Raw genomic sequence first — 12242 nt, forward strand, 5'->3', positions numbered from 1 at the left:
GTGCATGCTGAACTTTATGCAAGGTGTTGTTGAGGGAGAGGATATTGTCAGCATTCTTAACGGCTGTCCAGAGTGGTTCGGTTATACATTTATGCACGATACCAATTGACCTTGATTCAGCTTGGTAAACTTGGTCTCCTGTACTCTGCTACCGCCTTCAGAAGATTATTTGGATCAGGTAGTGCAGTTACAAACTTTCTAATGTGATCCAGATGGAAAAATCTAACGACCCCACCTTTAAATAAGATAGTGGCACGATTTCCAACGTATTGAGTTAGATGGTTGGACATCTCAAACTGATTTTGAATACGCCGTAAATGTATCTTCCACGCCGTTTTTATCAGACTGTCTGCTTGTTCTTGATGAGCTGCCTTACCCCTGATTCGCTTGGCTGAAGTGTGTGTTTTGTTTAACCACCAGCATAATGTCCTCGTTTTGCCTACATAACTTTACCCACCTCTGCAAAGTGGATTAACGGGTGCATTTTGCAATAGTGCGTTGCAAATTGACTGCAGGTAAATTTATATGTTGTCTAATAAAGTGTCCCAGTTGTTGACAACCACCGTCAGCAATTCTTCCTTGAGGATCTTGGTTTCTTATTAAACTGGGGCATAGTTGGCCCATGATCAGTCATTGTAGTACTTTTGATTGTATTGAGGATATGGTTTGTAACTTCATCTGGAGTCAATGTTGAATCAGTTACACTCTCTGTAAGGGGGGGGGGGGGTATAAAAGATAACAATTAGGGGACTATATCTATTCAATGTTGTACTTCCCATATTTTTATTCCTCGGATTTTCTCGTTTAGCTTGTAGACAACTTTTTCCCATCTGGCTCTTCATGGTCTCATCTGAGGTGGGGTACATCTTGAAAATGTGTGCTGAAATAGAAAAGAACACACTTTTAAAGATGTCGTTGGAATTTGATCTGGTGTTGCCAAGTGTTGTGACTACACTGGTTGGGGCTGGTTGACTCTTTAACCAGTTCTAGAGCGATGCCCCATTGAACCCCTGTCGGGATTTCACCCACCTTGACCCCACTAAATGCAATTGGTATCAAACAAACATCTTGGTGTTTAACATCATGAAAGAAATTGCATTTACAACTCACATGCCAATGCCTTCCTTTTATTTTGGTCTAGGGCTGTTTTACCAGGCCGAACTCCCATGATTGTTAAGGTTTTGCACGGTACATGTACATGTACTTGTGTCACAATCAGCTCGATCAAATATAGAGACAACTTCTCAACAGTTGGTGATGTTCTCTCACTGTTCTTTAGGCGTACTGTGTTAACCAGCACTCCGTATTTGGAATTTCCCAGGTATGCAAGATCTGTATGAAGTGGACCAGCAATTACAATTTGAATGACTTTGTGTAAGAGTCTCTGATGAGGAACAAGGCCGAACACCTTTTTAAAGTCCATGATTAAGTACATTGTACATAGTATATCGTCTGGTTGACTACTGCTGTCTAGGATTTTTGTATGGTCATCGACAGCCAGGGCTAGTTGAGCCTCACAAGATCGACCTTTGCAAAAAAACATGCTGCCTATTCTTAAGGACATGCTGTTTGAGATGGATCATGATGTTTGAATGGATTATGTGTTCAAGTAGTTTGCACGGAATTGATGTCAATGAAACTGGTCGGTAGTTGGCTTGATCGGAGCGATTTCCTTTATTTAATGTAGGAGAAACATTCGCATTAAGCCAATTATCAGAATGTTCTTTGTGACCGTAATTTAAGACTTTTGGTAGATCTGTTGGAGTATGAGCAATGTATCTGCACACACATTTAAGACAATTTGAGTGATGTTGTCAGGTCCTATGCTTTTCAGTAGTTTCAGTTCTTTTACGTTGTAGCTTTAATATGCCGCATGTTGTGATTTTAACTGGGGTATGCTGGGTTTTCCTTTTCCTAACTGTTGGAATGTTACTACAATCATCTTTGGTACAAACAAAAAAGATAGAAATTGCTTGTTGAAGTGGTTGCTTTCTTCAGTGCTGGCACAGCAACATACAATGTAGTGAGTGCCGACACTCCAGATGAACTCTTCCTCAATCTCTCTTTATATGGTGCACGTCATTTTATTGTTTAGTGATAGCCCTAAATATTAACGCATGTTTGTGTTACTTGTGGGTATAAAGATTGTCCTTGATCAGTCCATTAACCACGGTAATGTGTACCTGTTTAAGTCTTAGCTGAATAGATAACGAAATGAAGAACATAGCGCGCCAACATACTTGTTTGCGTTTGCTTATCATTTGACTGTCATTGCACATTTCATTCTAAAACCTTGTGTTAGCCACGACGAGGAGATTGGTGGCGTATTTTAATTTCAATCTTTGCAATACGAGAACCATTCAATTCACTAGCTCTAATAACTCGTTTGTATGAACCCATAGTATTACCAGGTTTGATATATTCAGCATTAAGGGTATTGGGCCGAATAAATAAAAACTAGCAGTTACTTATCCTAATGGCAAAAAGATGTTGCGTTTTCGAGACTCTTGCAGTAAATTACAAGAAACGTGGTTTAAATTCAGTTCAAAAGATACATAAGGGCGATTCCATTGTGACGGACGTTACTTTTGCACAAAAAATAGCCCACAATTTGTCTTGTATATTTTTAACCAAGGTATGCTGGGAAAGATAGTAGTTACAATATGATAGCTTAACAAGTCAGTAGTAATAAAACATAGTACGCAAGATCTTGATTTTCTTTCAAACTTTATTAGGGTTCAACAAACTTTTTGTGACGGACGTTACATTTGAACCCATAGTATCACCAGATTGGATATATTCAGCATTAAGGGTATTGGGCCGAATAAATAAAAACTAGCAGTTACTTATCCTAATGGCAAAAAGATGTTACGTTTTCGAGACTCTTGCAGTAAATTACAAGAAACGTGGTTTAAATTCAGTTCAAAAGATACATAAGGGCGATTCCATTGTGACGGACGTTACTTTTGCACAAAAAATAGCCCACAATTTGTCTTGTATATTTTTAACCAAGGTATGCTGGGAAAGATAGTAGTTACAATATGATAGCTTAACAAGTCAGTAGTAATAAAACATAGTACGCAAGATCTTGATTTTCTTTCAAACTTTATTAGGGTTCAACAAACTTTTTGTGACGGACGTTACATTTGAAAGACGAGCACTTCTGACTCTTGACATTTAGTTCAAAATCCCTGTGACTTGTACATATTTTTGAAAAATCCTATTGCATCAGTGTGTGAGGGTCTGAGGTAGCCATTACAAAATATTAAGTTTTCAACATCACATGGTATCAGAAGAAATCGGCCATTGAAGCTTGTGACGGACGTTACAATTTCTGTGACGGACGTTACAGTCTGTGAAATATCAATGTAAATTGCATTGCCCATGGAATATTAGGTTAAAGTTTTCAGAAATGCCTTGGTATTAACAATGGTATAACTCATCTACAATCAAATTGGAGATAACCAAGGTGGGAATCTTACATTTTGTACATGTACAAATGTATGAATCTTATTTGGCCTTATTTAACAAAATACTAGCACAGCCGAACAACATTGCATTCACTGAAGGAAAACAGTCTTTTGAAAGTATGTAATAAAGCAAAGAGCAGAAAGAACTGTACAACATCCAGTCTATAAATTTTAAAATGTTTCACATACATGTACATGTAACAGAGTGACCCAAATATTTAGGCCTGTACAGTATAACCACTGGTACCTGAACTTTCAAGTACCACACACACTACATATCAAATCCATGTCAGGGTAGTTAAAGAATCATGCACAAAAGACACACATCAACATTAGTATTTGATTCATGGGATGCCAATAGTTAGGTGTTCTGGCATTAGCCCTAAACACCTATTGTTTTTTTGTTTTTTTTTGTTTTTTAATTTGTGTATTACTTACTGCCTGTCAGCCTACTGTGTATATTAGTTTCATTTTATTCTTCCCTTCTCTGAAACACTTCCATTATCTCTTGAACCGTATTACTTGGGATTTCACCATATCGCAGGCGCCAATCCGGCTCTTGCACTTTCATGAGAACAAGGTTTTTATTCAGAAGAGTGATTTCTTCTCTCACTGGCCATCGGAATTTCCCATTCCCTACTTGCTCTAACCACTTGACAATAAGTACATCTTCTTTGTCATCAACAACCTGGGCTAAAAACCAAGACTTATCATAAATGGCAGCAATATATTCCCCTACATGTAGTTTAGGTGTTTCAGTAGTGGATGGCCCTGTGCTAGCTGTAGAGGTGGATGTTAGGATGGAAGCTGCAACTGGAGTTTGGCGAGACTCATTGTGTGTAGAAGTATTATGGCCATTGCTACATGCAGCCAAGGCATTAGCGATGGTATACTTCTTTGCTCGAGAGAATCTCTTTGTGATTATCTGCGTGACATTAGACTCAACAAGTACATAGTGAGTCTCTTTGATCCCATGAATTGGGAGGGCTTTTTCCCAAAGTTGACCAATTGCCATTTTGTCCCCATGTGCTTTGATCAAATCAGAAGGGACAAAGTAAGTTATTATGTTTGGACAGACATTTTTCGCAGTCGCTGCGAATGTTGCAGCATTTTTAACTACTGCATTCTGTGTTAGAACAGCCATCCAGACACAACGTTTCGCAGACCCCCCAATTCCATCTACTGGACCTTTACCGTGTGATGTGGCAAAATAATTCCAGTGCATCTTTGTCAAGGTATGTCTGAGCTTCAGAAAATTAATGAGAGACACAATATATCTATTCTTGAACTGACTAGAGGGTCCATCAGTCCAAAAAGAAACTTCATCAATTTCAGGTGACTTTGACTTGAGATCACTTAGTAGCATATCAACAAAAACTGCTATGCTTTGTTTGTCATGATCCAGATTATCAGACACATAGATGTGGGATTGAGGGGGCTTGTTTGGCTTTGTCCAAATGGCGACAGTGAAAACAGTCACCTGTGTCTGATGCCAGTGTGCACTTTGCACTTCATTTTGCCACTGGCAAGTATAGTTTTATGAGAAATCCATCTGAATTACAGCATTTTTGCTATCAAGATGAATTTTGTCGGTTTCAAAAGAAATGGCCTGTTGCTTTTTTATAAAGCAATGCTGGACGAAAGAACCAAGCTCTTGTACAATGGAATTATACAAATCTGACACCTTGCCTTGCTCCACTAATTTAACTACTCTTTTGTCAGCAGTATCCCACTTCCACCACTCAACAGGAAGATCAGTCACACCTTTATCACTGAGAGGAAAATTCTTAGCAAACATTTTCCCATCCTTACAAGCCTCACATTCATTCAATGTGCATTTTGTATCATTCACATCGCACACAACAGATGTAAGAAAATCTGAATTATATGTGGCAATGGTCTCTTCATACTTGTGTATGGTGTTTAGATAGTTAATCATGTTTTCATGTGTTTTGCAGTTGCATACAGAGTGAGGAGTTTTACCCATTAACAGAACATGTTTAGGACGTAATTCAGCGAACTTTGATTTTTTTACATGTACATCCTTATTTTCATCCTCAAAAAAAGCATGGGTTTCTTTGAGTGACATAATGAGATATCTTTTCTGGACATGATCTTTACCCTCCGGTGTTCTGATTGTAACATAGTCTTTTTTGCCAGGTGCCATCCGTGAAACATCATCTCTGTTGTAGAAATCTATGATTGTTTGCTTTGATTCTTCAGAGAGAGCATTCCCATGATGCTCTTTGTTTAGCTCTGCACTAACTGAAATACCAGTATTCTTAGCCAATTTCTGAACAACAATTTTACGTTTTCTTGGGCTGATAGGAAGGGACCTCTTTGCTCTGATGACTGCCTTGCCTAGAGCCTGTTTAGATCCATACACGCTCAGTGGGTTAATAGGCTGCACATTTGGGATTTTCGGTTCTGTTTCAAGTGCTTGCAGTTTTTTTCTTTGTCGAAATTGTCTGACACGCAGCTTTGTACTTTCTCTCTTTTGTGCAAGTTGTGACCTTGTTAGTTGTCTCTCCTTTGCTCGCTGTATGCGTTTCCTCCTCGCTTCAATCTCTCTAAATTCAGTAGCATTTCTCTGCTGTTTTCTTGCTCGGCATTCTTGTTGCCGGATCTTGTCATTTTTAGGCATGTTGAGCTTTGCAGGGCCCCATTCTAAAAAGAGAACATATGAACCAATCATACAGATTCAGCATTGCTACAAAAGATCAGCATGAGAATTCATGTACATTTTAACCTTTCTGCAAGTTGTTCAATTCTACATACATGTAAATATTTATTCTAGTGACTAGTAGCTAGTAGTACACATGTACATGTATGCACAATTGTGTACAAACATTCATGTACATGTATTGTTAACTTATAGCCTGACCCCCATCCCTTCAAATTGTCACGTCCTTTATTATTTATAACTTAAAAATAACTGGGGTGGGGGAAGAAAAAAAATATATCCAACTACCACAGGTGAATAATGTATTCAATGATGTTTTACTGTCAACCCAGTGTTAATCTACATTTTATGTAGGTCTAGCCAACCACCACTGCAGTAGGCCTAACCCGATATGTAGGCCTACGCCTATACTGCACACTACCATGACTACAATACAAAGTTTGTATGAGGTGTTTTTTCCTAATCAAATAGTTCTGAAACAGATAATTTATATAAAATTAACAAAGTTTCTACTGTAAAGAGTAATTGCTTACCTGACAAGAAGTACACAAATTGTTAAAGACAACAAAAAGTTGACTTTTTTTTATTGGTCTTCAGCACATGGTAATCATGTGGCCAAGCTAGAGGGCATGCTGTGACCTACTTTACATTCTCAGTCTGCTGCCCTCTGTTGCTCCTTGTAATAAACTTGGAAAAGTTTGATTAAAATACATGTACCATGGGTCTGACCAGTATAATGTTTACAGTCCACACTATAAACAATATTTTATGGTTAGCTTGTTTGCAATAATTTTATGTGTAAATTGTAAAAACTATTAAAAAATGCAAGTATACTGTAATTTACACAAAACTGGTCTAGTGTAACGTCCGTCACGTAACGTCCGTCACATTTTACCTATAAGAAAAATAAAATTGTTTTACTTAAAAAGTTGCAATATTTGCACGTATGAAAGACCATGACAAACTAGCATTTAATATCTAATGACAGGGGAAAAAATATTTTTGAATATATAAACAATTTAAAAAAGTATTTTTTTTGTGACGGACATTACGTGACGGACGTTACTTTTTCTAGGACAGATCCCTGCAGAGAAAACATAAAGCCCAACTCAATTTTTTTTAAAATTGTTACATAAGTATTCCATGCTTATTGTGTCCCAATCACATAAATTTGTGGGGCACATTCCAACTTGTACAAACTGAGCAAGAATGATGCCATAACTTAAACGCAAGAAAAATGTTAACAACAGCGCCCTCGGTGGCAGACTGAATAATTTCCCGCAGAGCGGAAAAATTTGACCCAACTTTGTATTTTTAGAAAGTTCAAGTAATTTTCTTTAATATGATATAAAACACTTACTGTAAAAATTATTTTTAAAAATTTACCCTCATGTCCTATTTTTCATGGAATCGCCCATAAGCTTGATATTATAATGTAGAGTTATCGTATTTTTGTTGAATGATGGGCAGTTCCACGGGGTCGGACGTACATTTCAGACACTTTAACAGAGTGTATTATTACAGTGGTAGTATCAAAAGCAATTTTTATTCTGGATAGAGGTATAAGGTGGTCAGTTAAGTTATTTAATAAAAAAAAAAATCATCCATATCTTTGGATATATATAAGACACTTGCCCAAAACACCATGGTGTCGGACGTACTCAGAGAAACGCCTTTTTCTGTAAAACAATATTTGGACTTCAAACTCTGTGATGTGTTTGAACTTTGATGATTTTTTTTTTAATTTGTGGATTCATTAGACCTCTGTCAACAAACATCAAGATAAGACACTTGTTTTGTAACTTTAAATCTTAAGAAACAGCCTTTATTGTATCGGTGTCGGACGTACATTTCTCAGTGTCGGACGTACCTGTCCGAATTTACAATTAACAAGTAGTTAACAAAACAGTTTAAAAGGTTACTTTTTAGGTGATTGGGGGCCTAGCATTTAGATTAACAGCATTCCATGCCATACTTAACAAGTTAGACAAATTATCATAAACACAAACTGCATCATGTAGCATAACAATAATATGTATTCAAATTAGCGCAACATGAACCTTTGAAAGCCTTGAGATATGATGGGAACATAGTGGTGTAACATGGAATGTACATGTGTGAGGCCGTAAAGTTTCCCAATGTTTGCAAATGTATCATGGTAAGTCAAAAGTGAATTGCCCTCTATTTCCAGCCACAATTGGAGGCTTAAGCTTCTCAAGAACATCTTTTCTGGCATAGAATATGTGATCTTCATCTTGTGGCCATTTACAGTGACTTCCTGATTTGTGCATGACATTCACTTTAATGTCTGCAATAAGTGTATGACCAAAATCTGTGACTTCTCCTGGAAATATGTCCCCATCATATCTCACTGCCACCCAGTCACCGATATGCAGAGTCATTTCTGTCCCCGCAGTTTCTTGGAGAAGTTCTGCTTGACTTGTGAGAGAGTCATTTAAGTCAGCTTCTTCCTCCTCGAGAATTCTCACCTCTGAATACTTAGTTGATTCTGATGTATCACTTACTACAAGAAAGTGCTTTCCCTTGGTTTTCACACTATGTATTTTTTGAGTGTTTGGTACTGAAACAGTTTTTTCCCAGTGGGTTTCTAGCATAGTTTTACTCTGTTCAATTCCTGTTTTTGGTATGAAGTGGATGCAAACATTTGGGTTTCTTTCTGCAGCCACTTGGAAGAATGACATTGGGGTCACAGCCTCAGCCTTACCACTTCGCACATACCGCCAAACAGAGCGTTGGACAGTTCCCCCCAAACCATCTACAACACCCTTCCCATGGGAAGTTGCAAAGAAGTGCCATCTGAGCTCTACATCAAATTGCTCTTCCCACATATGCAAGTTGGAAAAAAGAAATCTTTGTTTGAACTGGGAACTAGCACCATCTGAGAAGACACTTATCTTTTGGATAGATTGGTACTTCTGCTTCAAATCAGAAAAGATGTGAGTCATAAAAGCATGGACACTCAATTTCCCATGTAGGAGCTCATCTGACACTAGTACATAACTTTCCCTAGTACATGTAGTATCAGGGTTTGATTTAATCCATGCATGGGCTGTAAATAGTGTGGCCTGTCCATGATTCCAGTGGGCACTCTGTGTCTCGTTCTGGTGGGCTAGACTAGCATTTTCGGAAAAATCAACTTGTAAAACAATTTCCTCTCCATCAACATTTTTAAGCAACATTTCTCTGTACGCAGATTGCTTACGCTTTACATACACATGGACAAGAAATACTTTCAACTGATTCAATAGCTCTTCAAATGCCATGTGTACTGTTGATGTTATTTCAACTTTTTCTGTGTTTCCATCATTTTTTTGCCATTGACTATATTTAACAATTGACTCATCAGTGAGTTCAGGGGCAAAATCATGTATTTTGCCCTTGCACTCAGGACAGTCTTGCGTCATACACTCTTTACTGTTGGTGTCACATACAATAGTGTCAGTGAAGACTGATGTGCTTTCAGGAAGCCCAGTACATGTATCACCCTTAAGTGAAATCAATAGGAGCCTCACATTCTCATGATAGGTACAGACACATACATTGTGAGGGATGCTGTCAAACAGCTTAACATGTTTGGGTCTCAGGTCGCAAAACTTGCTCAGGCCAACAGAAATGTCATTTTCTCGGCAGAGTAGTTTATGAGCTTCAGACAGAGCCATCAGCATGTATCTAGCCTGCAATGTAGTTTTCATTTTGTTGCCATGTTTATCTGTGCTCCGTATGATAACGCGATCCTTTCTTCCAGGGGCCTGCCAAGATATGTCATCTTTCAAGTAGAATTCAATCACTTTTTTCTTTGTGTCCTCATCAAGCCCATAGTTTTTGGCCACATGTGGTTTGTTCATTATGACATTAACTACAACTTCTTTGGCAATTGCTGTTGCAACTACCTTGCGTTTCCTAGGAGAAGAAGGTAAGGAGGCCCTTGCCCTTTTGACTGCCTTCCCCAGTGACTGAGGCGATCGATAGGGTAACTGTTTTGAGGTTGAGGGTTTGGTTGCGTCGACCTCAGCATTGATGGCACCATTGCCACCTGCTCGTTTTGAGTAGCGAAATGCTTGAATTCGTGCATTCTCAGAAGCTCTGTGCAGAACCAATTCTGGTTCACTCATTTGGCTCTTAGCAAAAGCTCTCTCTGCTTTCTTCCGTTTCCTGTCCTTCTCAAGGTGGTCCGGGTATGCTTGCAGGTTTTCCTGTAAATGCGCTCTTTTTCTTGCCATCTTCTCTTTGTTTGTTAGTGGCATTTTGCTGCAGTAAAAAAGAATTAAAATAAAAAGATAAATAGACTACCTACATGTACATGCACTATGTACTTACTGAATCCTACAAACATGTATACTCTTCAGGCCAATTTGTATACTAATTTAATGAACATTGGTCTAAGTGCATTTTGCATTTAAACTTTTTAGCATTTCAGATTACAATACATTACACAAAATTCAACAAAATAGTCAAAATATTTTTGTTATTTTAAGAATAAGAAAACACCTACCTTGGCTATGTCTTTGATGATCTTCAGAAAGTTACATGCAGCACCAACTAATCAAGCTCTACCTTGTACATGTATAATGTCAGCTATAATAACAGTGTAATAACAATGTATAATAACAGTGTACTGGCTTCAATTAATGCAGTACATGTTGTAGGCATCACACCATATGCAATCTGAACTTCACAATATATGACCATATTAGGACATGTTTGTGTGTCAATGTTACTAATGAATATTTAATTAAATGCAAATAATTGAAACAAAGCAGAAGACTGTTTGGTTGACCTTCAAGTAGGGTTGGGCTTATGCAAATTACAGGTGTGGTTGTCTCTTCTATTTGAGTGTTGGGAGTGATTAGCAATACTTTTGTACATGTTTTCGAGGTGTCGGACGTACTGGTGTCGGACGTGCGAATAAAATGTACGTCCGACACCATGATTTTGTACAGTTAAGAATTTTTTTTAAAGAAACAATTACAGGTATAGATAGAGGGTATCAATTGTGCTTTGTACAGTAACTTTGACAATTTTCTGCCCAAGGTTGAATTCAGGAGATTAAAAAATCCACCTTTTAGGTGTCGGACGTACATTGGAAAAAGAAGTTTCCTAATATAATGAATAAAAAATTAAAAATATCAGAAAAATAAAATCCCACCCCATAATTTGGTTGTCATCAATGCACACTTCAAACAGTAAAAAAAAAAAAAAAAAAATATTTGTTCAGGATACAAACTAAGACAATTTTCTGAGACATGGATTTTTAACTCAAAATCACTATTTTTAAAGTATTTTTGCAGTCGAAAATATCAGTCGACCTGGTGATTATTTTTAGTTATAAATTTGATTTTAATAAACTTCACATAATAAGCTTTAAAATGGTGTATCATTTGTCACATAAATGCCATTTTGAAATTTTGGCAGTGAGGTTTACATTTCCGTGGAACTGCCCTGATGCAATAAGATAACAAATTAATTCAGGTCCGGAAGTGGTGAGTCATTAAGGATCAATAGGTGCCACTCGTTAACTGGTACTGGCAATTTTCATGGTGATTGCATTTGTATAGGATTGACCGAAATTAGTTTATGATGGCTTTTTACCTGGAATTAAATGAACGAAGCGATTAATTCCAAAGTCATTAGTCTTGACAGTATCACGCTATGGCACAATTTTATACTGAAGTTCACTCCAGTGAACCCTAGAGTAAACCTTACACACGATAGCTGGCATGGTACCGTTTGGTCTTATTTCGCACATTGGCTTCTCACATAATATTAACTACTTTTTTTATATATATTTCAATGCTGTCATACAAAACAATAATACAATAGCGTACATTTATGTCAAAATAAAACAAGCAATATAGTATGAGGTATGATTAGGTACACAATACTTCAAAAAAAAAAGAAGTAAACAAGTAGTAATTTAAAGACAACATTTAGGTGTAAGGTTAAGCAAAATGCTTGTGTGCCCTAACCTATTGACAGACAAACATGATACTAAGGAACACAAACAAAGACAAAGACAAGGGACAACATGGTCAGACGATACATTGTAGGTGTAGGCCTACAAACAACAC

General features: G+C 37.4%; 1 protein-coding gene across 1 annotated transcript; it reads right to left on the bottom strand.

Moving 5' to 3' along the window:
- Nucleotides 1-8281: 8281 nt before the first annotated feature.
- Nucleotides 8282-12012, bottom strand: LOC117288334. The gene is made up of 2 exons (XM_033769147.1): nt 10667-12012; nt 8282-10422 (listed from the first exon to the last, which is right to left on the bottom strand). Exon 2 carries the CDS (start codon nt 10416-10418, stop codon nt 8307-8309), a length of 2112 nt encoding a protein of 703 aa, XP_033625038.1. The 5' UTR covers nt 10419-10422; nt 10667-12012; the 3' UTR covers nt 8282-8306.
- Nucleotides 12013-12242: the final 230 nt, after the last annotated feature.

The sequence above is a fragment of the Asterias rubens genome, chromosome 3 (assembly GCF_902459465.1).
Source record: "Asterias rubens chromosome 3, eAstRub1.3, whole genome shotgun sequence".
NCBI lineage: Eukaryota > Metazoa > Echinodermata > Asteroidea > Forcipulatida > Asteriidae > Asterias > Asterias rubens.